The sequence below is a fragment of the Poecilia latipinna genome, unplaced genomic scaffold, assembly GCF_001443285.1.
Source record: "Poecilia latipinna isolate Pla-1442-1.1 unplaced genomic scaffold, P_latipinna-1.0 Scaffold453, whole genome shotgun sequence".
Classification (NCBI taxonomy): domain Eukaryota; kingdom Metazoa; phylum Chordata; class Actinopteri; order Cyprinodontiformes; family Poeciliidae; genus Poecilia; species Poecilia latipinna.
In genome coordinates, this window is record NW_015113069.1 from 322,461 (window position 1) to 349,418 (window position 26,958).

A 26,958-nucleotide genomic window follows, 5' to 3' on the forward strand; every position below is an offset into this window, starting at 1 on the left:
TTTTGCCCCTTGGGCCTCGAGTTTGACACCTGTGATCTAGAAAAAGTCAGTTTCTCGTTGCCTGACTCAAACTGATTGTCTTAATGTTCATTTTTCCGTGATCAGCCTGAGCACCTCTGAGCCGCCCACCGCCAACATTCGGCCCACTCCAAGCACTCAGTCACCCAGCAACAAGCCGAGTCCGTCCACCGGCAGCAAGTCCACCCCTCGTGCCAGCATCAGGCCCATGGTCACACCTGCACCTGTCCCCATCCCGACACCCACCGCCACAGTGATGCCCACTACACAGACAGAGAGTCAGGAGGGTAAAAACAGAGAAGCTTTTAAAATAAAGTAAAAATAAACAACTCAAATGTAACTTTAGGTGCGAGAGGGTAAAATGTGTTTCTCTCTGCAGCTCTCATCTCTACAGGAGCTTCTGTTCACTCCACCAGCTCTTCCCTCATGAATCCTCTGGCCTCCTTAACTCAGCCAACCAGCACTCAGGCCACGGCCTTCGTTCAGCCCACCCAGCAGCAGGCGGCCAATCAGGACGCAGGATCCGGCGTAGAGGCAGAATGTCCGTCCACATCCTCCTCATCCTCCTCCTGCATGCCGACAACAGGTGATCAGCAACATCGCTTTCAGATGCAGTCAACCCTGAAACTTGAGACATTACAATAAAAAACGCAAAGGCGAAAACACAAATGGTTGATTTTAGTGCATAAGCTGACGTTCAAGTTTTCGTTTTGGTGTAGCTAAACCTGGCTCAAAGCGAAGCAGAGAAACCGAAGAGGAGGAAGAGGAAAGTCGACCGGAGAGTTCCCAAACACCTCCCAACACTAAAAAACTACGACTGAAACCAACAATCGCTCTGCAGGTAAAAGAAAACACCCAGAGTCTAAAACAACACTATAAACACCTTTTTCATTTAAATTCTCATCATCTGCCATGTTTCTCAGTTCTTACTTTGTTCTACATCCATTTCTGTCACATGTTGGAACTTTTATTGAACTGTGAAAAATTCATAACCGTCTCTATGGAAAGTTGGTTGTCTGGTATAAAACTACAAGTGCATAAAGTCTGAATTCAAAACTTATATGAAGGCGATGGTTTGTCAAACCGTTCTTCATGCTTTGCACATTTGGCTTTAGTTGAAACAGTGTATTCATATTAAAGATCAAATGGAAACTAAAAATATTATCTGCTATTTCAGTCTTCTCTTCTTTTCTGCCTTTGCTAAAGGTTGTTGATGTATTAAAAACTGTTTTGCAGTTCCTTTAAAAATGAGAATTACTGCACCAAAATGAGGTCTGTGTAATTTTCCTTGTTGCAGATGGAGGGTGATGAGGAGCTGGAAGGAGAGCTGGGGGACATGGGAGAGCAGCAGGTTTCACCTGATGACAGTCGGGTCGGTTCTCAGAGAGACATGAAGCAAAACTGTTTTCTAGAAAATAGACACAATACAGGTTGTTGTAGGATTTACACAATATTTCTGACACACCACTCTAACTCCACATTGTAGTAAAAAAGAACAAATCAGTACATCACCAGGTTTCCCCCAGAAAACTTGTTAGGGCAGTGATTCATCCAGCAGTCTGTCGTGTTATTGAGTTAAAAATGTTTAAAGTTGACAGGGAATTTAAAAATTTCACTTAATAATTATATATTATTTGAAAGATTGGAAGATTAATACCTGAAAATCAACTATAAGATCTTAAAAAATGCAAAAATTTTAAAAAGACTTAAATAAATAAGTAATGCTTAACCTGGTGGGGGCTCAAATAAAGCCTGGTGGCCTGCCAGGCTTATAATACACTGGGGGAAACGAAACCCTGCATCAGATAGGACCTCATTAAATAATGCATTTTGTAGACGTTCTTTTTATTTTTGCGAAAAGCATCTGCTTGTCATATTCAAAAATTAGAATCCTGATGAAGTTCATTTATCAAATTAAGAGAACAGCTTGGAAATAATAACCTGTTAGCAGGTTTTACACATACTGTATATTAAGGTCATACTTCTATTTAATTGTTTTTTGGTTTTTTTTGGACAGATTAATTTTCACATTTTAAATAATACATTAATTTAATAAATAGAGTGTGCCTCATTTACACAAATGAGCAAATGAGGCAGAAGCGTCACACAGATGTATATATATATAAAAAAATCTAACAAATACTACGAACCTGAATGAAAACAACTGAGAAAGCATGAAGTCCAAGCTTCCCCTTCGATTTTGTTACATGTAGAAACTGTAAAGTTATATACATGAATGTGTTTTAATTAGTCCGTGTTTGCTGTGCAGGAGCTGCCAGAGGAAGGCTTCCAGGCGTTTTCTGAGGAGGACGAAGGAGTTTCCCAGTCCGTCCCGTCTGACCAGGGCTCCCAGGGCTTGGCTTTAATTCGAGACGTCATCGTGATCGACACCGACAGCGAGAGCAGGGAGAGCAAAGACGGGGACCAGAGAGTGGAAGAAGAGGATGAAGACGAAGAAGAGGATGAAGAGGAAGCAGGAGAAGATCAGGTTTGTCGTATTTTCTGACCAATTAGTGTTGTGTTTTTTTTAGATGCACACACGTCTCGGCTACTGACTTTCTCTGTTCATCGCTGTCTCAGGAAGACGACGACGACGACGAAGAAGATGATGATGGAGCTGCTGACAGCGGGATGAGAGGAGGAGAGGAGCACAACGAGGAGAGTCAGGAGGCTGAAGATGAGAGAGAGGAAGCCGCTCCTTCAGGCGGTTCCAACGCTGAGGAGAATGCGAGTGGCGCCCCCTCCAGCTCGCAGCGCCCTGCTGACCCCTCACAGAGCGGTAAGCCCAAAGCCCGCAGCACCGCTTCCTGCACACCTGTGACCTCACCTAACCGAGTCGCCGTCTCCTTCAGGAGAAGGCACCAGCTGGGGAGCAGATCTCGGATCTGCTAGGGATTACCTCCACCACCCTCCAGCCTGCTCCTCTGCACACTCGCCCTGCTCCTCCTCCCTGATGCCCCGCCTCTCCCAGCCGCGCAGGCCGTCACCCCGGCTCTTCATCCAGGCTCCGGCCCCTGAACTGGGACCCCCCCACACACAGGTAAAACCAAAAGCTGTTATTCTATATTAACAAAGGTTTGACTTGTGTAACAGGAGGTTTTGTTTAGAATACGCAGCGTCAGTGGTGTGTTTGTTTCTTTACTAAAGGGAACAGTAAAACACTCCTTCCAGCTCTTCAAATGTTTTAAATCATCTTCCAAGTCCTGAAGTACTTGCGATGACGCGATAAAAGTATTTTAAACTTATACGAGTTTAACTTTCACTCTGCAAAGCAGCTGCTTTATTTTAGAAGATTACACCACTATCATGTTAAAGAGCGATAGTTTATACTGCATTTAAATAAAAATACAATCAAAACATTGCTGCTAGAATGGGAATTGCTGCAATCACAACATTGTTAATTTTGGAGCTTTCTGATATAAATCTCTAATTTAGTTTTCAATTAAACTAAATTATAGATTTACACTCCTGTGATAGAAATGTCTGCTTTTTCTTCTGTAGAGACAGCCTTCTCAACTTCGTAGACCATCATCGGGTCGTGGACCTCAACTAACTCCTGGATTAGCCTCCATGGTAAGAAAATGATCATGTTTGACTATATTACTAGTCTGATTGACTTTACAGTTGACATTCAGCTTAATTAATGAAGGAACAAGCATAAATAGTTGCTACATTTAGGAAGAAGTTACCGTTTAAGGCATTGGCACTTAAAGTCTGGCAGCACATGTAAACCACTGTTTCAGCACCAAAAGCAAACAACACAAATGTTGCAGCAGATATAGAATATTAATTTTATCTCATGCTGCTTTATGCAGACACTCTGTCTGCCTTATTGAACTTTCAATCATCTCTACATGCTTAATGCTTGGAGTGACTCCAGCTCTTTTCTAAACTATTTTCTATATAATTTGGAAATAATTATTCAAGCCACCAGGGGGCACTTATAAACATTTAATCAGACCTTAATAATTATTAAGATATTAACTCAGTTCTGATGCTGTACAACACCTCATCCCAATACACATACTCTACATATTACACACTTTTATGTGGAAGGACTTGGAGGCCCTCAAATGCTGAGAATCACATAAAAACTCACTTTTCAGATATGCCAATATATCTGGCAATACAATCAGTGCTTAAATTATTTTAAAAATTACACATCGATAGCTTCTTCAGCTGATTTTTGTTGGACTCCCCTCTACTAAGCTCTGACTTGTAATGTCTTACCTTCTTGGCAGAACGTCATGTTGTATCTTGTTCTGTCAGGGGATAAAATCTCATGGCTGATCAGTTCCTGTGAAGTTTATCGAACAGGTAAAGTTAACCGAGCATGTCTGCGTGTTTCTACAGCCGTTCTTTGATGACGATGACAGAATGGTTCCCAGTACTCCCACTCTGGTGGTCCCACACCGCACCGATGGCTTTGCCGAGGCTATACAGTAAGAGTCATACACATCCTGTTGTTCTTCCCATGGAGGAATCTTTGCAGGCGCTGCGCTCATTTATTCTCCTTCCTTTCCAGTAGTGTGGGAATGAGGAAAGCTAACTGTGTTCTCTGCCCTTAACTCCTCAGTTCTCCACAGGTGGCAGGTCTTTCCACCAGATTCAGGTTCGGGCCTCCAGAAGATTTGCTGCAGCAGGCATCAGCTTCACATTCGGACCTGGGACAGCTGGCGTCGCAAGGAGGTGCAAACCACACACACACACACACACACACACACACACACAGACTTCACCAACCTATTAGCGGTAATGTCATCTATAAATAAAGCTTTTGTACACGTAGGCTTGGGGATGTACGAGTCTCCTCTCTTCCTGGCTGCTCATGATGAAGATGGCGGAGGGAGGAGTGTCCCTACCACACCTTTACAGGTGGCTGCACCAGGTGAGCCGACACATACCTTATTTATTTATTTTTTGTTTGTTTCTTTGGCATGCCCCTGTTTGCTAACACTCTTGTTTCCCTCAGTGACGGTCTTTACAGAGAACATGCCCTCTGACAGCGGCGACAACCTGGCCTCCCAGTCGGTTCCCATGGTAACTGCCTCAACTGGGATGGCTGCTAATGCTGATGATGGAGATGAGGTTTTCATGGAGCAGGAAGGAGACGGGTGAGGATCTCATGCAGGAATTCATTATGTTATATAGTGTGTTAAATCAGGAGGAAAATATGGAAGCTCCAACGTTTTCGTATCTGCATTCAGTCCAGATATTGACGTTTCTCTGGACGGCCAGATGGTCATGGAGTCAACAGGACAGCAGCGCGATGATGCCTCCCTGCCGTCTACAAGTCAAGATCCTGGTAATTTACTCCGTTCAATAATCCTTTAATCTTAAATCATGGCCTGGATTGTAAATTCTCGATTACTGTAGTTTACATTATTTAAGCCTCCTCAGGTTTCAACCAAGAGGTGCTGCTGTTTGCAACATGTAAAGCTCGATATAATAAAACAGCTGCAATCCCATCCTCACTCACCGATTCTGTGATTGATTTAAATCTGCCATCAGTTTGTACAAGAAGTCTGATGATCAAATCGCCCTTACACACCTGTCTGTTATGCAGCAATCACACACCGTATCTCTCCAGGGTTAAAAGTAAAAACCTTTCCAAAAAGCTAAAGCGTGGCATGTCTCCACTCAGCACTGATGAATTATAAGTCTACTGGTCTGAAGCACCTTGCCAACAAACAATTAAACTCTGTTAATGCCTCAACGTTGATGCTGGAGCTAAAAAATGGCCTCCAGTCACATGAGCTTTTCGTCATGTAAAAGCGAACTCTGTTTGGGATAACAAGAACCCAATGCGACAGTCATGACCATTAATGTTCACTTTACACCTCATGTCGCCGTCTTTAAGTAAAATTAGCAACATTTATGTCACAACTGAATTGCTTCTGGCAGCTTTAATAGCTGCTGTTGTAAGAGTAAAAGGCAGGCAGTGAAGAGATGAGTTAAAAGCGTGGATTACTGAACCTGCCAGGACATCATGCAGTAATACAGGCTCACGTCGGGTTTGTTCGTCTCCTGTCTGAATGTTGTCCATTTATTTCTGCAAAATTCACCAGCATCCATTATTGAAGGGGCATTTTTTCCCCCAAAATGTTCACCCGGAGCATAATCTTCCCACTTAAACAGGAGTTTGAAACATTCTGATGTGTAACCATTTCACTTGTCAAAATATAATGTTTCAATTGTCGACTGTGTCCTACAACTTTGTATTTTTGTGCTTTTATGATGTAAAGCACATTGAACTGCTGAAATGTGGCATACAAATACACTTGATCGATCTATTAACCACTTGATGCCCTCACTATCTAAACAGGTTTGATGTTGCAGCTTGTAGTCCATCATCATTATTTAACAATAAAATCACATGATTTTATTGTTTGTTTAACCAGACACCAGCAGTGACAGTCAGCCTCGCTCAGTAACAAGCCAGCGTCAGACGGGCATCCTCTCAGGCAGAGGACGGATCCTCAGTCGCACAGGTAAGGAGAACCGACGCCTTTTTAACCTTCTGCTTCATGATTGTGTTATAATTAAACTCCAGTGACTCAAGAGTACAATGATAAAGCAGTTTATTGATGTGCAACAAGCAGCATATATGACATGAACATGTTTAATCACAGCATGGGTCCGTTTAGTCAAAAAGGTTTTTGTCTCTCATTTTAGGAGCATTTTCTCGAGCAGGAAGAGGCGGAGCCACATGAAAAGGGGGTGTGGCCCATCGCTGATCTTACCTGCAGATTCATCTTTATCCGTTGAGGACATAAAAAAAAACAAAAAACTTTAACTTCAATGTTTCAAAAGGTTTGAAGGTCACATAAAAATCAGTTGTCACAATTTTATAGGAGACGTAACAGGTTGTCTTTTCTCATATAAGACATGTTTGATTGTAAAATCCAGTGAGGTTTGGTGTAATTTGTCCTGATTTGTTTTGTATTTTGTTCTGTTAGAGCCTATTCTGCAGGTGTTTTTAAGAATAAAGTGGAATAACAAATAGCAGCAATGTCATGTGGAGACTCTCTTCTAATAGTCCTTAGATGCTGTATAGAAAGACGGAAAATCGGATGGTTCAGATTTGATAACTTTTACATCATCTAAAGTGTTGAAAAGCAGTGAATTACTGCAAAAAGCATTTCTTTAAGAACATCCTGTTGACGTATCTTGACACAGGAAACCAGCGTTCTCCACTGGAGGCGCCTATGGGCAGCGCAACCAGAACCTGATGGAGTTGGTCGGGTGGGCGGGGTTCTGGTTCTGACCTGCCGGGTTGGCAGGGTTGGTCGCCATGACGAGAGGGCTCAGGACTGGGTTGGGCAGAGGCGTGAGGGAGGCGGGGGGGTCAGGTTTGACCAGAACCGGCAGGTCTCCTGTGATCTGGACTCTGAAATAGAGAGCTGTGTAGACAACAAAGAGTTCAGGATTACACATACACTGATTATATGATGTAAAATTTGAAAAAGGTAACGTAATGGGCATGCAACACTTTAAATTTAAAGTGAAAAATTCACAGTATTATTCTCAAATCACATTACACCATTTATTTTAGTTTATAAACCTTCAATATTCACTTTTTTTATCTCTATTATTTGTTTTTAAGTACTGATCTCTGAATCCTTGTAACAAATAAAGGATTTTTTTTGTGATGATGTTCCAGTGAATACTGCACTTCGCTGCTTTTAAATGACGGTGTCTTGAAACTTATTTCCACCCAGTCAATTTCTCTGTTTTACAAGCACAAAACAAATACAAATCAGGGTTTTTATCATATGATTTATTGCTTTATAGCAGCAAACTCCCCTGGTTGCTCTGGAGGAGCTGCAGAGATCCACAGCTATGGTGGGAGAATCGGTTGACGAAGTTCAAAAATTACCCAGATCACAGAGCCGGTGCTTCAATGGGGCGGCTTAGAAACAAGCTTGTTCATGTTAGAACGGCCCAGTCAAAGTCTTAACCTAAATCATGATCTGTGGCAACCATGTAAATTGATTTTTGCAGATGCTCTCCATCCTATCTGAGTCCAAGTTAATTTCTAGAACGTTCCCAGACTCTAGATATGCAAAGCTGGTAAAGATGTATCGCAAAAGATTTGCTGTAATTACAGTAAAAGTCATTTCTACCTGGGATACTTGAAGAAACAAGTGCATGCCACACTTTTCATGCTCTTATGTATAAAACAGTTTTGAAAACCACTTAAAATTGTCATTCCACTTACGCTGTGCACTAATTTGTGTTGGTCCGTTACGTGAAACTTTTTGAAATACAAATTGTAAAATGAAATCCAGGGGTGTGAAGACTGCTGAGGACTCATGGTCTACAATCCGGATCAGACTGGTACTTACGTCCAGAGAAGACGAAGAGTTGGTACGGGTTGGTGCTCTGCGGAGCGGGCATGGACAGAGCGGAGGTGACGGGGGATGGGAAGCCCGTCAGAGAAACTTTGATGTTGATCTCCCCGCTCAGAAGAACGTCTGCTGCTGAAATGCAAACGGCATGAGAGCGGATTTAAGCAAAACGGATGCAATCTCCTTTACATGATTGCATCAAAATATCCGTTTTACTGACCGGCCTGTTGGGCAAAGTTTTTCAGCGTGGAGCTTTTTGGTTTGTCCCTGCAGGACGCAGAGCTGCCTGGGAGGACGGTGAACCTCTGCATTATGTCTCCTAGACAGAAACAACATTAGTTTTAACAAGCCAAAACAGTCGCTGTCTGAAACCAGACATACTCTCCATCTGTCGTATCGTCATCTGGAGATGACGACGCGTAGATTTAAATCTGTTAGATCCTGTCAGTGAGCGGCTGTTTCCTGCTCACCCGGCTTGAAGAAGAAAATGGTCTCCAGTCTGTTCCTGGTGGCCGGCACCACCAGAGCAGCGCTGATGGGACCCGTCAGACCAGGAAACTCAGAGGTCAAAGGTTTCGGGTAGCCAGGCTTCACCATCAGGTTCTCATCCAGACGCCAGCACTGGTTTCCCTGGGCAACGGACAAAGAGCTGATGGAAAAACTCCCATCATCATGAAGTAAACTGACTGGTCTGTCAAACTTATTTTAATTTGGGTCACGTGTTAAGAATGTCTAGTTTGTGGCAGAATGTAGTGATAAAAAAAAGGCTGAGGTCGGATAAGGTCTTTAAAGCCAAATTGTTTTGCTACTTGGCTTTCAGCAGTGCTAAACAACTCTGATGTTAAGCTTTGGTAATATATTTTACAGTATTTGTAAAGTAGAAAATACACAAGTTGTGTTTTGTGCTATTCCTCCTGCCTGAATATGAATTTATAATCCAGACTGGACTCTTTTCTGATTCATAACCCTCCTTGAGAATCTTATTTTTAATTTAATGAATCAAATTAAATATTCATAGGAGACCCCTTGTCATGATCAAACATGCTAAAATAGGTTTTTCATCCAAGGTGTTGGATTCAGCTGAGACATCCAGCGAGCTCCAGGCCTGACGGGATGTTAGATGGGATTACCTTGATCTGAGTTTAATACCTTGATGACGTAGGTGTTTCCACTGCAGTCCATTCGTGTGAAGACCGTATCGATGGGTGACGAGACCCCCAGAGTGTCTCTGATGTTTTGCGGAGGACCAATGGAGCCTCCGACGGAGTCAACGGCCCAAAACAACTCGCCTGCAACACACACGCTTTACACACTTTTATCCGTAGTTACTGAACTCACCTGTTGATGATCAGACAGCTGACCTTTAAATATCAGTACGGTGCCGTTGCCGAGAGCGGTCAGTCCGTTGATGGGGGATCCACTGCACAGGTCGGCATTCGACATGAGTCCTACACAAAAGCATGCAAAATTAGCGAGATCCCATCAAAAAGAGACGCCTCGATAAGATCACTAACCGTACCTGTCCCAGGTCCTTCAGGGACTCTTTGTCCAACAGAGAGACCCAAAGCCTGGGCCACATCCAGCAGGGTGCTGGGTCTGGGTTGAGCTGGACCTCCTGATGAGAATAAAAGAGCAGAGTGCTTTTTTTTTTTTTTTTTACCAATAAAAAGCGAATTGCATTGACTATTAAACCACGAAGAAGTAAAAGTGAGAGAAAAATCTATCAATTATGTGAACTTACCTTGACTGGGCCCAGATGGATTGAGGCCGCCTGGGGCGATCACCAGATGGACGTTTAGTTTCCCATCTCCAGCTCCATTGGTGGAGGAGCCAACAGGAACCCTGCCATCCAGAACCGGAGCACCGTTGCTGGGCCGGGGCAGGTGAACTGCTGAGAGCTGATGAGTCCCACCCAGAGAGGTAGACACTTGCCCGGGCAGCGGGCCTACCGCGGTGTTACCATCACCTGCAAGACGGGAAGAAATGAAAATATCTTTCAGCTCTGATCCAAGATTCAATTATAAGTATTGAAAGGAGTTAGACTTATAGATGTTTACCTGGAACAGCAGGAGGATTGGAGCCCAGTGAGCCAGTTGGCAGAGGGTTTGTGGGGCCAAACCTTCCTGAACACTGACCTCCTGGGTACTGAGGACAACGCCCACCTCTTCCTTTAGAGGTTAACGAACAACACAGCGTTGATCACCATAGAAACGTGTTCTGACTGATGTGGCTAACTCTCAAAATGTTCGCACAATGAATTCTCCTTTTCCTGTTAGACTATTTGTTCTGACTATAAAACAGATTCACTTCAGGTGATAGGATAAGCACAACTTCATTTTTTTTATTTCAAGTTTATAATTAAACTTGAAATTAAGTTTAATTATAAAAAAAATATTAAGCCATTTTTTATTGCATCGACCTACCTGTGTACCGTTCCTCACTCTCGCTGTTGGAACTGTGCCGACTCCTGTCTGGGTTCCTGTTTTCTGGTAAAGATGAGAAAACAAAACACAAGTAGGTGATTTGGTAGATGTAACATGTTAAGTAAGAACCACTGTTATTCTTTATTCAGGGTCGACATTTCTACAAAAATGTGTTTTTGTCAGTTCTCTGAATTGATGCTTTTGTTTCTCTGAACATCGTCTGACTGCATTAACATGTCCTATATATATATTCTCAGTGTGAGACTTTGCAAAGTATTGGGAGATAATAATTAAGAATTTGAATCCCAATTCTTTTTTTTTTTGTGGAAAACCTGCAAACTAATGACTGATGGAAAAGCAATTTTTTATTTTTGTTTTGTAAAACTATCGCCATCATAAATATTTCTGCTAACTGGAGCCTGTGGTCCTCAGAGTTTGGGGGCCTCCATGATGTGGGACGCTCACAGCGGCATCTGTGGAGACAAAAGCAGCATATTAGCAAAGTCTTGCTAATTCATCACTAATCATTCGGCAGCATGAGTTTACAATTCCTAGCAAAAGTATCGATACCTCTTCACATTTTGGCCCATCCAGCCACAAACATCAGTGATTTTTGTTGGGATTTAACTTTCTACTTGCCACTTTTCCATGAAGACCAGATTTGTTGTGTGCACAACAAAAAATGGTTCTGTCTACAGTTTCTTCCACCTGAGTTGTGGATCCCTGCAGCTCCACCAGAGTTACTGCAGGCCTCTGGGCTCCTTCTCTGAATAATGTTTTTTTATTTTCTGGCCTGTTCAATGGCCATGTCTTGCCAATGCAACCTTCCTCCAAACTGTCTGCTTTGTCTTTATTGTGCCACTAACGTTCTCTAATTTATATGTGAAGTCTTCAGAACAGAAAAAAAAAAAAATCATTTTCCTCATACCTTCCTGCTATGTGCTAAAATAAATTTTATGTTAAAAAAAAAAAAGTTCGAGGATTATGAAGAGTTTTTCCCCAAAGGAATATGAGGAGGTTCCCACCGCAGTGCAGCTGGAAGTCCTGGCAGCAGGTGTTGTACTGGACGCACAGCGGATCGCAGTCGCACGTCCGACCTCTCCTGAACGTCTCACTGCAGCGGCCCCGACACGACGGAGCTGAGAAGACCCAGAAACACGGATCAGTTCCCATCTGTCTGAGTCAGCTGGGTTGAATGGTTATTTAACTAACATGTTATGAGATCAAATTTTCAGTGGTCATAGAAAAATGTTATTCTGATCAAGAAACAAATATTGAAGCCTCTAAAATGATCACTTGAAGGAAGAGGACCAAAAGGAAGGATAGGAAGAGTACTGTGAAAAATTTAAACATTAATATAAAAAATCTACAAAATTAATAAAACAGTCAATTAATACAACTAACTTATAGTCTAAATAGTTTGAAATAGAAACAGCTGTTTAAAATAGTAGTGAAAACCTTCAATCAATATGCAGAAATACATAAACACAATATAAGGAGGAAATATTAATTTAGAAAATCCCAAAGAGGTTGGGGAGATTTTTAGATGAGCGGACAAGAAATCAGCAGAAACTGGCAAAAAGTTGTAACCACAGAAAACTAACAAGCAAAAGTTAAAATAAATTAACTGGAACAAGAAGGAAACTAAAACAAAGTGTTAAAAGAAGCTTAGCTGTCTTTAGTTAAAATAACAGCCTTTTCACATAAAATATCAGATTAGTTACGTTTTCAGCCGAAAAGAAGGTCAATAACAATTTAAGAAAATCTTGTGACGTTTATTTACATATAACTTCCATCTTGAGATGGGAAGACAGAAAGGAATTGAACCCAACATCAAATGTTAGTCAGATCCAGATGCGACATTCATATTCATGATACAATATACTGAAAAAAGTCCATACATTTAGACTATAAATTTTACTTTGGCGTGTGCAAAAAAGAAAAAAGAAAAAAAAAGGAAAAGAAAAGTGCTCTGGATGCAGTAAGTGTCTTACTGGTGGTGCAGGTAGCCAGGAAATCAGGGCAGCACTCTTTGTGCTGCAGGCAGCTGAAGTCACAGGTACACTGCTGACCTCTTGTGAAAACCTCCCCACAACGGCCGACGCAGCTGCCTGAAAACAACAAAGTTAAATGTAATTCACATCTTGGAAAGTCCTGAAATAGCATAACAAGATAAATTATAAGCAGATAATATTAGGAAACATGATGCACAGATGAATATTAGATCTAAAAAGACTCTGTCTTTTTTTTTTTTTTTTTTTTTAAACATCGGAAAGGCCAAGTTCAGTCCTGTGAAAGTGTCAGACCTTACCTGGTGCAGCAGCAGCAGCATAGGTCGCAGACAGGCAAAGCAGCAGAAGCCTCAGCTTGGTCATCATCTTCTCCATATTGGGTCTTAATTAGAACAAAATCTGACTGGAACAACGATAAGGACACATAAATTATAACAACATGAGGAAGGAAGTGATAGCAGGAAAGCAGTAACCGTAAATTACCTCCTTTGTATCGCTTCTCTCCTCCTTCTGTCACTGGGTCAGACTGTCGGACTTTTATATGAGGAACAGGATGACGCATCTGGATCTGGAAAGCCACTGACACAGGACACTTTTAATTAGCATCACAAACACACTAACGCTACACCCTCAGACTCATTAAAAACTCTCTAGGTGTTTTTAAAAGTCCTACGCTGCCAGTAATGCTTCCTACGCTTGATTAGTTGCTTCTAGACGGTGAGCAGAAAGTAAGTTATTTCAAATCCCTCTAATTACTTTCATTGGTATTTATATAACAAAATTGTTGGGACACGTCTTAAATCCAATCTAATACCTTTGAGGTGCTTGTAAATCTCCTTGTCATCTTGCTTTACAAATAAAAACAATGAAGTCTTTTTCATTTGAGGTCTCTAGTTACGTAGGATCCCACTCCCACCTGTTGCCCTTGGGTTGAAATTTCCATTAACCAACCAGTTTAAATAACGAGGAACCGGAGCCAAAACGGAAGTAAATTTGCTTTTGAACATTTTTGTGGGGGACTTTCGATTGTTCATCTCAGCTTTCAGGTCGTAAACATCGTCTCGGAGAGGTTGGCTTTTCGCAGGGGTGAGATGAAGGAGCGTGAAATGAGAAATTGATGTAACGGGGCAACAAAGACGACGACGGCTTTATGCAGCAGACGAACTGATTCTTTTAGGTTTCCTCCGTCTCATCTGCGGAAGTCAACATGCACACAAAAAAATGTTTTTAAAAGTTTATCCAGCTGTCTGACAGATTGACTGATTATAGTTTCACTCTGGCACCATCCATCCATCCATCCATCCATCATCTTACATGGTAACCTACGGTTACAGTAAGTGAGGTAAATGAGTGAAAGATGCCGAATATGTATCTTTCACATATTCGGCATATGTGAAAGATACATATGTACTTTTATTTTGCAGAAAATAAAAGTACAAATTTATTCACGGCAAATGTTAGAAGCGCCCTCTGAGTACAACTAACCCTTTCATGCATAGTCCAGACAGCTGTCCACTACAGTGGACAGCTGTCTAAAGGCCATTTTCTTGTGCTTCTTGTGGATTTTTATGTGATAAATGCACACAGACCACGGAAGTGGACACTAATGCATCATAAAATACACCATCAACTACTGGCCATCAGCTGCAAATGCAAGAAATTATTTTTGTTAAATCCAATATGGCCGACAGACAAAAAAGCATGCCGACCGACCCGGTCCCTCCTTCTACTGTGGTCGATTCTTGCAGGTAAAAAAAAATATTGTGACATCAGATAACCCCTAAAGAACAATACTACTGATGTATTTTTCAAAAAACAACTTTGTATTTGGAGAAAATTACAATTGATCACCTAAAAAAAAAATAAAAACAACAAATTTTTTTAATTTTTTTTCCTACTTTTTTATGCCTTACGAAAATAAAAGGAAAATTGGAAGAAATCCTGACACAAAGGATCATAATTCATGCATGAAAGGGCTAAACAATATCATCATTAAAACTGAGGTTGGGAGACATTTTCATGAAAGATTAAAAAAAGAAACTGTTAAAATTTGCTCCACAGATTTCGACAGCTATTTCAACATTTTTGTTTGTAACAATTCAAGCAATGAATCAAGGACTTTCAGTTTAATAGGGATTGAGTATTTGGCATTCATCAATATAGTTCATTTCGACGGACATAACAAAAGCAAATGATGTATTTATGATCAAGTCTGATCACCGCTTGATGTATTTTGGTTTGGCCACAAAGACATGTTTAAGTACACACTTGAATTAATTTGCATTTAATTTATTTGGCTGAGAAAGAATAATTAACATCTTTTTGTAAATGTGCCTACAGGCTAATTTTCCTGCCTTATCTGGACAATGAGTAATTTGTCTTGCTGAAAACAAAGGTTTTACAAACATGGTCAGAATGACTTAACTATCTAAATTTTGTCAATAAATACAGTCAATACCAACAGTAAGTACATAACACAATTATTATGAAAAGTGTCAGAAATAATTAAAATGAAATTAATTCAACACAGAATATATTTCTGATGGTGTTTGTGAGGTATTGCTACACCAATAGAGATGCATTTATTTTTAAGTTTTTTTACAAAAAACAAATACGCAAGCTGTATGAAAGGCTTTTTTTAATCTGAGCCTCGTCGTAGCACATATACTAATTTATTAGAGATGACAACATTTTATAGGCATGATTTCAGACCATTTCTGTTTAAGAATGAACAATGTTTTCGTGCTTCCTGCCTAAACAGTGAGAGATCACACATAGTTACTAACTGGTCCCTGAATAGTTTAATTAGCATACAGTATAAATGTGAACCTTTATGAGAAATAAACACTGTAGCTGTTGGCAACAGTTGCACACAGAGAATTTAAATTGGTCAAATTTCGAAACTTTTTATATCGAATGGCTTAAAATTGTGCAACTGTGCATCTGGTAGAGCAATAGCGCAATCAGTGCGAGTCAACAGAACAAACACGCATAAACACACCCACTTATTTCCTGTTCACCTGCTGAACTCCACTGTGTTTTCTCTGTGTTTGTCGTCGTATACTTCCTTTCTCGCAGTTAATTATACCTTAATAAGCGCTCTGGGAGGGGTGTAGTCCCAGCAGGGTTGTTCTGTGCTGGTCAGGCGGTCAGATTAAAGAAGCTCTTAAAACTTTATTAACACCCCACACTATGACCATTTACAGACTGTGGGTCGAAGGCTGGCGGGCGGTTCAGAGCTCCACAGATGTTCTAAGTGTCAAGAGACAGCAAACCAGACAGCCATCGTGTGTTTAAAAGTGAGAAACATGACAAGAAGAAGCAAATGTAATTGTTTCAAAATGAACTACAAAGTCAGACTGTTCACTGCAGACACAATGTGCCTCATTGTGTCTGTAGCTGCTATAATAGGAGTCGACAGAATAACCATAAACTTACTTCATTCAGTTTCAGAGGTAGTAACTCTGTGATGGACTCAACACGTACATTACCTAATGTTCTTGGTATCTTCCTCCCTGTTTCTGCTCTTTGGTTTTATAGTTGAGGTCACTTTCATGGTGAAGTTTTATTTTGCCAGTGTGGAAAGAATGACCCTTTTTTATGTTTACTAATGACTTCATAAAATGAGCACACTGCGACCGTTTTTATTTAAAATTTCCTATTTTATAACATTATTTCTAATTTATTATTCTTGCCCAGTTAAACAAGAATTACAAAACACAATAAAAAAAATCTCTTCTTGGTGTGTTTTTATAGATTTTCTTTTAATTTAAAAAGATTTTGTTTTATTGGCTGTGAAAATGAGCTTCTAACTATATTTATGTAGTTTTATGCAGCATTTTACTACTTTACATTTTTCAAAACATCTTTTTTTGTGTGTCATACATATATGTATTACATATATGACAAACATATTTTATTGCATTCAGCATGTCACTGAAACATCAACAATCAAACTTTTATTAAAACATTTATTCAGTGAGAAAAAATATCACATTAAGATTTTTTTTTAGTTTGATTTAGGAATTATTGACCAGATAAATTGACCAGAAATAGTTTGTGTAAAATGTATAAATCAGATGACACATGCAAACAAAGGAAAAAATTATACAAACATGGATGCATCTCTAGTTGGAGCATGTCTTTTCTAAACTTTCCTAAAGTTGAGTGAGGTATTTAGAAATCCAAGTGATGCATTTATTTTTGAGTTTGTTCATGAGTTTACCTTTCCACAGGGACGGGCTGTTTGGTCTTTTATCAACTAAAGAAAACCTGAATGTTCATTTTCAAATCTTGTCAGAATTTCTTTTAGGTATCTAGATTGCATGTTTGTCTGTTATGTCTTGTTAGTTAATTAATTGTCAGATTAGTGTGATTGCTAATAGTTCAGTTATTGATTCTACTTGAAATGTAATCATTCAGATAACAACTGAGGTTTTAGTATTGTGAGAATAAACCTTCTTTTGTAAAATATGTTTGATTCTTTTCATTCAAATGTGTCTCCCTAAAAAAGAAAACCTACCCTTCCAGACTAACAGACTTTTATCAGTCAGATAGATTGAAAGCCTTGAGACAGATGAAAATACTTTTGTCTAAAGACAATAATATAATTATCAATACATACTGCTGTCCCCTTTATTTATTTATTTATTTATTTATTTATTTATTTATTTATTTATTTATTTATTTATTTATTTATTCCGAGCAGAGGATTTTCCCGAAATAAAGGAAACCACAGAAAACCGGAACGCAAGAGTACGTTCTTATGTTTCCGACCGTACTCTTTAAGCGACGAACCAAACACCACTGTATCTGCTGCTGTCGTTCGTTTACTTCTGAATTTGCCTCAGCTTTTCTTTATTAGATTCGCTTCCACTGTAAGCGAAACATTTTATGCTCAAGGCTCATCAGGCCAGATTGAAAGCTGCAGATTTTGTGGGGAAAAGAAATAATTTTGTTAATCAGGTGGGTCGGCAGACTAAAACAGCATGCTTGTTTACTGTGATTAATTCAAGATTACAGTTTTTATCCTTATAGTTCGTCGCAACGTCTTTGAAACAAATTAGCAAACAACTTCACTATTTTAGATGTTTATCGGCACAAAAAATAATTTTTGCGTAATCTTTTAGCTTTACATTTTAATGTGTTTACTGAAATACCCACACTGCTGTAAAAGAGTTCACTTAGATTGTGATTGCAGTAATTATGGATTAATCATAAAGTGATTAATCTCATAAATTACGTTTATGCATTTTAAACAAATCTGCAGTTCAAGATTTTGTAGAGGGCATTAAACATGAACATTATTTAGGATTTCTGTTATGTTTTACACCTTAGAAAGAAATTCTTCACTCAGGTTCAAAGTCGCTTTAATAATTAATTTTGTTTTCACACGAAATAACAAACATGTTTAATGCAGTTTTAAAGGTAAAAATAAGCTCCTTGACTGAATGTTGAAGGTCCAAGTTCTTTTTCTCTGCACTGAAGATGCTTTGAAATGTTTTTAGAACAAATTAAAATACTTCAGTAGCTGAAAAGTATATGGGTTTCATTATTTAATGCACATTTTTCTAAAGTCCCACAGTATTGTAAAGGTGTTGGAACAAGATAACAGATCTGGTCCAAGATTGAATGAGGCCAAAAGCAGAATAAGTCTTTGAAGAAGCTATCAACTAAAAAATAACATGATCCAACAACTTTTTGTTTTTGTCTCTCTGCAGTCATGCTGCTGGTGGACGCCGGTGTGTACATCGGCACTGCGGGCGACCTGAACGACAGGCAGGCGTTGGACGCTGCGTCTGTTACTCACATCCTGTCTGTGGACTCTGTGGATCCCTCCCTGCTGCTCCCTGCTGATAGGAAGCTCTCCAGGAAGTGGATCGACGTTCTAGATGAAGCCGCGTCTGATCTCCTCAGTCACATGGATGCCTGTTTTGTCTTCATTGAGGAGGCGGTTAAAGCGGGTGGGGCAGCACTCGTTCACTGGTGAGGGTCGGAGGTCAAAGGTGAATTACTACACCTTTTCTCCTGAGAATTGTCATTAGATTCTTATTTTCTTTAAATCGAATCAAACACTCCCTACTCTCACATCAGCGAGCACCTTTCTCTGTTGCTCTTATTTTTATTCACTGCTTTTACACACGTTCCAGCCAGGCGGGGAGGAGCCGCAGTGCCACCATCGTAACGGCGTATCTGATGAAGAAACACCAGCTGGGCTTCGCTGAGGCCTACAACAAACTGAAAAGTCTCAAACAGGATGTCCAGTGAGTGTCTGTCAGTCTGCCTGCTCTGTTCTCAGATAAAACTTTATTTAGTCAGATCAATACTTATGAAATTCATGTGTCTAATTTCACACGAATGAACAAACAAATATTCGTTGTCTTGATTGAACCACTGTGAGCCACTTTTCTTGTATAAAACTCCAAAAATGTCAAGGTTATGGTTACAGATAGGAACTCAGAGGCGTGCCTCTCCTTGGTGTTACAATGAGAGCAAAAATTTGCTGCTTCCAGTTTTAAGTTTCCAGATGTGTTTTTGCAGGGTGAACAGTGGCTTTGAGGAGCAGCTGCATCTCTATGAAGCCATGCACTGCGAAGTGGATCCATCCAGTCCTTCCTACAAACAGTACAGACTGCAGAAGGTCACAGAGAAATACCCGGGTAGACACAGATGAGAAACTCCTTGCATTTGACGCAGATCATCATTTTTGTGTTTTGTTTTTTTTTTTTTTTTCTCTAATTGTTCCTTCTCCCTGGTCTGTTTGTTTGAGCAGAGTTACAGCAGGGCGCTGCAGAGTTGCCCAGAGAGATTTTTGCATGTGATCCCGCCCACTCCAACTCCTCTGAATTGTCTTACAGATGCAGAAAATGCAGGCAAGTTGACTTTTCATTCAACTTCAATATGCTTTCTTAGTGAAACTGCTGCTGCTAAAGCTGCAGTTTCACTCATGTTTATTTCTGCGTTGTTCTCCACTGTCTCCTCTTCAGACGGACTCTGTTTCGCGGCTCCAGTATTCTCAGTCATTCTGTAGGAGAGGGAGCGTCGGCCTTCAGTCACAAGAAGCCCAGTAACCTCACAGGTAGGAGTCAGTTCTTATTTCACAATGCAACAAACACATCATTGCCACCAAGCTGGATGTGTCTTAGTTCCTGATCAAAGTGGGTTTCCGTATTAGTGGTAGTACTTGGGGGGCAGGGGGGAATTGCTTTTATTATCCATGTTTCAGGACATTATGGACATGTTGATCTTGGATTTTCTCTCTTAGTCTCTAACATGAATTGTGGTGTGTTTTTCCAGGAGAAGTCCAGTGTACGTCGTACTTCATCGAGCCGGTTCAGTGGATGGAGCCGGCGTTACTTGGAGTTATGAATGGACAGGTAAGGCATCCTTAGAGTCACACATGGGGAAAGAAAAGCTCTGACCACAGAAACATGTCTACTTCTCATCAGTAAGAAAGTGTTTAGAGGAAAATTGTCCAAAAATATTGAATCATTTTGAGATATTTATCAGATGTATACTAAGTCAATAGTATAGACATTTTTCTTACCAGAACATAAATTATTTTTTTAATTTGACCATAAATTGCATTGTTTTCCACTCTGAACTTAGTGATGCGTGTAAAAATATGCAATAAATATGTGCAAAAAGAATCTTTCTCTGCAGTAGCATAGTGATCTCACAAAGACCACTATACTGTTTATTCAGTGGGTAAAAAACTCCAGTGAGAAGAGACAGTTTCTTCTTTTTACTGAGCAAACACACAGTCTTTATTGATACCTTTCACAAAGAACACAACAGAGACAAAATCACAACATAAACATATATCTAAAGATTAGAAAAATATGTAAAAAAAATTCTGGTCATTAATGCAATTTAAATATGAATCAAGCACTTTGTAATTATTATTTAACTTTTTTAAGTAAGTTGGAGTATCTGGGAACTTTGAGGAACTTTCTCTTCTGAAATGTTATGCATCGTATAAATAAGATTATTGCAACGGTTTTGAACCACAGGGACATATTTTCTGAAATGTGACTCAGTAGCTGTCTGGAGGATAAGTGAGCTCTTGCAGCCCTCCGCTCCACCCAGAGCCCCGAGGTCAGCCAGCCAGCTTCTGTTGGCTAAAACCAGGTTGAAGACTAGAGGTGACAGAGCTTCCTCTGTGCAGCACCCAGACTGAAAAGTCTCCTTCTCTCTCAGTCAGTAGGTCAGTTTAAGTCCAGACTGAAAACTCATCTATTTTGCTTCAAAAAGGGAAGAAAAAGAAAGAAAGATAAAAAAATTAAAAAAATTACATGATTTGAGTTTTGCGGAAATTGCTGCAACTGAAATTAAGGATGTCTGGGTTTTTTTGTTTTGTTTTAGCATTTTACAGCCAACTTTATTATTGCATTTTGTTTTCATCAAACGTCATTTTATCTTATTTTATTTATCTATTTATGATATAATTATTGTGAAGCACTTTGGTCAGCTGAGGTTGTTGTAAATGTGCTGCTTAAATAAACTTTGACTGGATAACATTCCTTGGACTTCACATAAAAACCCCCCCACATCGTTTCTGTGTTTGTGCAGCTGCTCTGTCCAAAATGTCGCTCCAAGCTGGGCTCGTTCAGTTGGTGTGGAGATCAGTGTTCGTGCGGCCGCTGGGTCATGCCCGCCTTCCAGCTGCATCGCAACAGGGTAGACGAGATCCGGCTGCTTCACATTGAGAAATAACACACACACATACACACATCCCTCACTCAGGAGCCAATCTTAGTATGGTTCACATTTTATGTAATGGTAAAAATGTAAAAATCTCAAAAAATGTAAAAATTTATAAGAACTATTTTCAGTGAATAATATCTTTGCTGAGCTTACATGTGACTGTAAATGTAATACACCTGTAAATATTGTATTCAAATAAAAAAAAAAATGGAGTGGCACTCAGTAAACGCATATAGATATTTCTTCAGTTGTGTGAATGAAGCTTTGACTTATTGATGGGACATTTATCTCTTTACAGCAGCAATGTGATGTAAAGTGTTAAAAGTACAAGTTTTGCAACTTAGCCACTTCTTTTCAAAACTGAAGGAGCATCGTTATCTGAGAATTTAACTATAAAACTCAAAGCATTTTGCTTGTTTGCCAAAAAGTTCATCTCATCCGACCAGAGCTCCTTCTTCCGCTTAGTTGCTGTCTGTTTACTAATGTTCTCCAATAAACCTCTTAGGCCTTAACATTGCTAACATTAACTTAGCGGCAGAGGACACTGTTTATCAGTTAGGAGATTTTGGAAGATAATTGTCGTTCTAAAACTTTATTTTGGGACAACTCAATAAAATGGGCTAAATGCATTTGCACAATTTAAATGTTTTTAGTAGAAAAGTAAAATGATGCACTATATGTTATCCCAATAAAGTCCATCAAATGTTTTTGGTTGTCAAAATGAGAAGAGGTGCTAAAGTCTGTTTTGCTTCAATCCACATTTCATTTTCTTTTCCTTTACCTATAATCAAATTAAAAGTCAGACGTTTTCTGAAATCAGTGCCGAGAAATTTCTTCCTGCTCTCCTGGAGTTGCAAATATCAAGCATCTTCAGAAGACTTGTACACAAAGTTACTTTTTTATGTAGAAGATGAAGATGTAGAAGCACTTCAACATATTTTACATTTTTCAAGCATAGTTTGTTCTTTAAATCAATTTTGGCTTTAAGTCAATGAATAAACTACCAACATTTCTGCCTCGTCTGTTTCCTTTTTAAAATAAACATGCTTTTTTTTCCCGCTTAGCAAAGAATCCACCTGCTCCCCTGGAAGACATTAGGCCATCTCCTGAAAACTTTCAGCCCAAGTCTTCTATGAAAAACAGCAGAGTATGGGGTGTTTCTGTTTTCATCCGGCCTGAAAAGATGCCTCGTAAAAACTGTTAGCAGAACTCAGCAGCAGATCCATCACAAACACCAACCCAAAGCCCGGCGTGTAAAGGCTGAGTAAACGTAGTTTGGACTCTGTGGAGGAGCTCCATGCTGTCGGAGACACTGAAAAAGGACAGGCTCCCTGCTGTGTGGTCCAGGTACACGCCCACCGTGGAGGACTGGGGACCGGACACGCATGTTTTTACTCCATCGTGTCCGAATACAAAACAGTCTCTGTAGCACTCCAAAGCCCAGGACTCCGTGTTGCTCCCAAACTCACTTTGCCTTCCTGTTCTGCTCATCCTCCTGGTCGCCACAGCTACTGTAACTCTCCCAGTCCACTTCACCTCCCAGTAACAGCAGCCAGTAAAGCTCTCTGTGCTCAGGGCCTGGGCCCATTCTGTGAATCTGTCAGGATGAAGGGGACATATGAATTTGTTGGCACGCGTGACTCTCTTGTTTCCCAGAGACAGAAGCAGCTTTCTGTGGGCCGTGTTCGGGTTCAGGCTGACCGGTTGGGAACGCTGCAGGAAGTCCGCTCTGGTCTTGGGCTCGGCTGGTGACATCACCACGTTCAGCTCCGTCTCCATCGCTGACGTCTTTGTGGTTTCCTCATGAACGAAGCGCTTCAGTTTGCCTCCAGCTTCTGCTACCGCTGCTATCAGATCCCTAAAGTAACACGAAGGAGTTTCTTTAAATTTGAGGGAATCTGTGGCTTTGTCGGGTTTTCCCAGCAGCGAGAACTTGTGGATGAACTGGACGTGATCGTCTGTGCGGGACAGCTGCTGGAGCTCCTCTTCTCTCCCTCTGAGCTCAGAGATCTCTGTCTCTAGTCTCGCTTTGTACTCATTGATCTGACTCTCGGCGGCTTTCTGCTGCTTCCTGATCTGCTGCTTCACATCCGAGCTTCTTTTCTTCAACAGGTTGATCAGCTCAGCAAAAATTTCACTGCTCCTCCTCACTGCCTTCTCAGCAGAGGCATCAATAGTCCCCATTTCCTGCTGAAGCATCTTGATGTCTTCTTCTCTGTCTTTAATGTTCTGCTGAATCTCCTGAAGGTTCGAGTGAATCTCTCTCTGCTTCTCAGTCCTCTCTGCTTTAGCTGAAACTATGTCATCGCCTTTATGCTCCTCCACTGAGCAGAGGCTGCAGATACACGTCTGATGAGTGCGGCAGAATAACTTCATCTGCTCGTCCTTGTGATTGGAGCAGACGTTCTTCTCGATCTTTTCATAGGTTTTACACTCGGTTCTGGCTCTAGAATCTGATACTTCACGTCCAGAAGAGGAACCAAGCTCAGGTGCAGCTTGACTCTTTCCAAGCAGCTCTATCGCATCTGCTAGCAGGGTGTTCTTTGCCAGATTAGGCCTGGATCTATTGCTCCGTCTGCACAAAGGACAGCTGTACGTTTCACTCAGCTTCTTTTCATCCCAGTACTTCTCTATGCAATTGTTGCAGTAGTTGTGCCCACAATGAAGCGTCACCGGATCCTTCAGTAGGTCCAGACAGATCATGCAGCAAAAGTTCTCATTGTGCTCAGGATTTCCCTGATGAGCCATGTTAGCCAGAGTAAAACACGACAGCATATAAAGCTCTCTGTGAGCCGACAGAACTACGAGGAGAATTAAAACCAGGAAGCCTGAAGGGGCCGGAGGTTTGATCAAGATAAACTTCATTCCAGACGGAGGAGCGGCGAGAGCTCTGTCAGTATGAAGTGCTGTACAAAGCTGTCAATGTTTGTGCCTCTTGAACTTTTTCTTTTCTATATTTGCTTTTGAAAAGTGTGGCATGCATTTGTTTCCAGTTATGTTAATGCTCCTAATTAAAATCTAGGGCAGCCAATTGTCAGTAGAGGTCTCCTAATTGGTCAACACACTCCATTTGTGTGATTTTACAGTACAAATCCAGCCGCTCTGTGAAGATCAGAGAGATTTGTTATAGAACATTATTGAACAAGATTCAGGAAATGTAAACACCCACAAGTTAAGCAGCTCTTCAGTGTTTGAACATGCTGGTTTGGTGACAAGATTAAGTAGAAAACTAAGAGGATTTTTCATGTTTCAACACAACTGTTGAAACATGTTGTGTGCTGGGACCACATCCGTGTGAAGTGACAGAAAAAAACTTCAAAACACCCATTTTTAAATGTTGAGACTTTTTAGGTTTTTTTGATTGAAATGTGTAACTTTATCCTTAAACCAGTTCCTCAGTTTTACAACTGCGTTGTTCTATTCTCCAATAAAAAAGAGACTAGAAATCCTGTTGAAAATCAAGTAATTTAAAGCAATCCAGCAATCACAGTTGAGCTTTAAATAACAGAGAAAATAAAAGATATCAAAGTAAGTTATTATTGTCAGTTTTTTAATAACAAATTTAAAGTAACATTAAATTAATTGTGGGATAATGCTTTAACAAACCTAAGAATACACACAAATTTACTGTCTGTGGAAAGAGATGCAAAATACTACAGTGTAGCACTAAAAGCACGTGGATGGGAATTACAAGAGCCTTAAAACTAAGAAATGAACTGACTATGGAAACTCAAGAGTGTCAAATCTAAACAAACTAAATACCCAAATATTACGACTGGAACATCCATCCATCCATTTTCTGAACACCCTTGTCCCTCAGTGGGGTCGGGAGGGGTGCTGGTGCCTATCTCCAGCTAACGTTCCGGGCGAGAGGCGGCAACACACACACACACACCTAGGGGCAATTTTAGACCAATTAACCTAACAGTCATGTTTTTTTGGACTGTGGGAGGAAACCGGAGTACCCGGAGAAAACCCACGCATGCACAGGGAGAACATGCAAACTCCATGCAGAAAGACCGGGGCCGGGAATCGAACCCAGAACCTTCTTGCTGCACGGCAACAGCTCTACCAACTGCGCCACTGTGCAACCCACGACTGGAATATATTAAAGACAAATACAGTTTTACTTTCAGGAGACTATCAAATACAGCAATTATTTAACACAAAGCTTCATAGTTAAATTAAAATTACAGCAATTAACACAAAGCTTCATAGTTAAATTAAAATTACTCCTGGTGTTTCAGCTACATCCTAGATTGACAGTCCATACAATTATTACATAGGTAGAGAGAGAAAAGTACTCTGCCTTACTTGATGTTTTATCCAATTTGTCTGATAAAACATTTAAAAACGTAAAAGAAAGTAGCATAATTTTGTTGAAAAAACTTGCTTGTTAAAGTTATTTTCAGTGCATTTTTAAACTGTTTCAGGGTGTACTGTGGCTCCACCTAGTGGAGACGGTAAAATACATGTTTTCTGCTGTGTTTTTGAAGCATCAGTCTTTTCACTGAGACAGACAACAAATGAACACAAAAAATCAACATGGCTTCTTCCCCCCAGTTTTAGATTAAGTTTAGCTTTGGTTTGTATTTCTGAATGCATTAATAAATTATTTAAAATGACATGTCTTTATGGTACCCAGATCTTAGGTTGTATTAGTAAAAAGATATCAGTTGATCACGGAGATTAATTTCACAAGAGATCAACTGAACAATAGGGTTGATATTTCTATTTCTTCTGAAAATAATATCAGCTTCTGGCTTAATGGTCCACAAATTAAATGTTTTAAGGCAGCAGAAGTCCACTTGGCTCTTAGCCCCTCATGGAGTCGCTGTTACCTTTTGCCCATGAGCAGTGGTTCCCAGAGTCGGTCCTTGAGGGCCAGCATCCTGCATGTTTTATTTCTCTCCCTGGTGGTAGTAACAACCTTTTCAGCATGTCAGTGTTCTTCTTAGGCCTTCTAATGAGCCATCATTTGATGCAGGTGTGCTAAACCAGGGAGAGACCTAAAACATGCAGGATGCTGGCCCTTGAGGACCGACTTTGGGGACCACTGCCCATGAGAATAACTAATTTGGATTTATGCCTATGACCTTTTAACAGAAGCTCCTCAAAATCCAGAACTACCCTGTTAACAAGAAGAAGCCTCCAGAAAGTAACCCGCCTTGACTAACATGTTACAATCATGTCAGGGTTCTGTGTTGTTTTGGGTTTTTCTGAGTTCTTAGTGCTGATTATTTGTTATCACACCTGCAAACCATTAGCTAATCAGCAATATCTTCGTACTTTGTTCCAGTTTTGTTCTGCTGTGACCAGTGCTGTAATACTTGAGAACATTTTTTTTGATGGTCTCGGTCTTGGGCACCGAGGACTCGGGATTTTATTTCAAGACCAGTCAAGACCGCAACTGTGAAAATATGAAATGAAATGAAATGAAATGAAATG

The 26,958-nt window shown here is 40.3% G+C and overlaps 4 protein-coding genes across 6 annotated transcripts in view; 2 read left to right on the top strand and 2 right to left on the bottom strand.

Annotated features, from left to right (window-relative positions):
* tpra (translocated promoter region a, nuclear basket protein) overlaps window positions 1-7,023 on the top strand; it is a 24,118-nt gene extending 17,095 nt beyond the window's left edge. For both annotated transcript variants that reach the window (XM_015038814.1, XM_015038815.1), the window contains exons 41-55: window positions 106-305; window positions 398-604; window positions 738-859; window positions 1,316-1,390; window positions 2,288-2,506; window positions 2,599-2,797; window positions 2,871-3,058; window positions 3,520-3,591; window positions 4,372-4,460; window positions 4,595-4,707; window positions 4,808-4,906; window positions 4,991-5,132; window positions 5,226-5,323; window positions 6,420-6,509; window positions 6,694-7,023. In XM_015038814.1, coding sequence (XP_014894300.1) covers window positions 106-305; window positions 398-604; window positions 738-859; window positions 1,316-1,390; window positions 2,288-2,506; window positions 2,599-2,797; window positions 2,871-3,058; window positions 3,520-3,591; window positions 4,372-4,460; window positions 4,595-4,707; window positions 4,808-4,906; window positions 4,991-5,132; window positions 5,226-5,323; window positions 6,420-6,509; window positions 6,694-6,731 — 1,951 coding nt within the window. In that variant the 3' untranslated portion in view covers window positions 6,732-7,023. The remainder of the gene's footprint in view (window positions 1-105; window positions 306-397; window positions 605-737; window positions 860-1,315; window positions 1,391-2,287; window positions 2,507-2,598; window positions 2,798-2,870; window positions 3,059-3,519; window positions 3,592-4,371; window positions 4,461-4,594; window positions 4,708-4,807; window positions 4,907-4,990; window positions 5,133-5,225; window positions 5,324-6,419; window positions 6,510-6,693) is intronic.
* Window positions 6,987-13,428, bottom strand: prg4a (proteoglycan 4a). 2 transcript variants are annotated; one of them, XM_015038817.1, is made up of 15 exons: window positions 13,288-13,428; window positions 13,104-13,207; window positions 12,787-12,903; window positions 11,818-11,931; window positions 11,206-11,265; window positions 10,793-10,855; window positions 10,427-10,537; window positions 10,111-10,335; window positions 9,889-9,984; window positions 9,731-9,817; window positions 9,519-9,658; window positions 8,840-8,999; window positions 8,590-8,688; window positions 8,367-8,498; window positions 6,987-7,421 (listed from the first exon to the last, which is right to left on the bottom strand). In XM_015038817.1, exons 2-15 carry the CDS (start codon window positions 13,177-13,179, stop codon window positions 7,225-7,227), a joined length of 1,677 nt encoding a protein of 558 aa, XP_014894303.1. In that variant the 5' UTR covers window positions 13,180-13,207; window positions 13,288-13,428; the 3' UTR covers window positions 6,987-7,224. The 2 variants fall into 2 exon arrangements, with proteins under 2 accessions (XP_014894303.1, XP_014894302.1); XM_015038816.1 differs by having other exon boundaries at window positions 8,367-8,501; window positions 13,288-13,424.
* Window positions 13,429-17,565: 4,137 nt separating this feature from the next.
* Window positions 17,566-21,741, top strand: dusp12 (dual specificity phosphatase 12). The gene is made up of 8 exons (XM_015038819.1): window positions 17,566-17,769; window positions 18,525-18,789; window positions 18,954-19,067; window positions 19,345-19,463; window positions 19,577-19,676; window positions 19,791-19,882; window positions 20,101-20,180; window positions 21,376-21,741. The coding sequence occupies exons 2-8, from the start codon at window positions 18,527-18,529 to the stop codon at window positions 21,517-21,519; spliced, it is 912 nt and encodes a 303-aa protein (XP_014894305.1). The 5' UTR covers window positions 17,566-17,769; window positions 18,525-18,526; the 3' UTR covers window positions 21,520-21,741.
* Window positions 21,742-22,391: 650 nt separating this feature from the next.
* On the bottom strand, window positions 22,392-26,441 carry LOC106951353 (tripartite motif-containing protein 65-like). Its single transcript, XM_015038818.1, has 2 exons — window positions 26,352-26,441; window positions 22,392-24,612 (listed from the first exon to the last, which is right to left on the bottom strand). The coding sequence occupies exon 2, from the start codon at window positions 24,373-24,375 to the stop codon at window positions 22,711-22,713; it is 1,665 nt and encodes a 554-aa protein (XP_014894304.1). The 5' UTR covers window positions 24,376-24,612; window positions 26,352-26,441; the 3' UTR covers window positions 22,392-22,710.
* Between the last annotated feature and the right edge of the window lie 517 nt (window positions 26,442-26,958).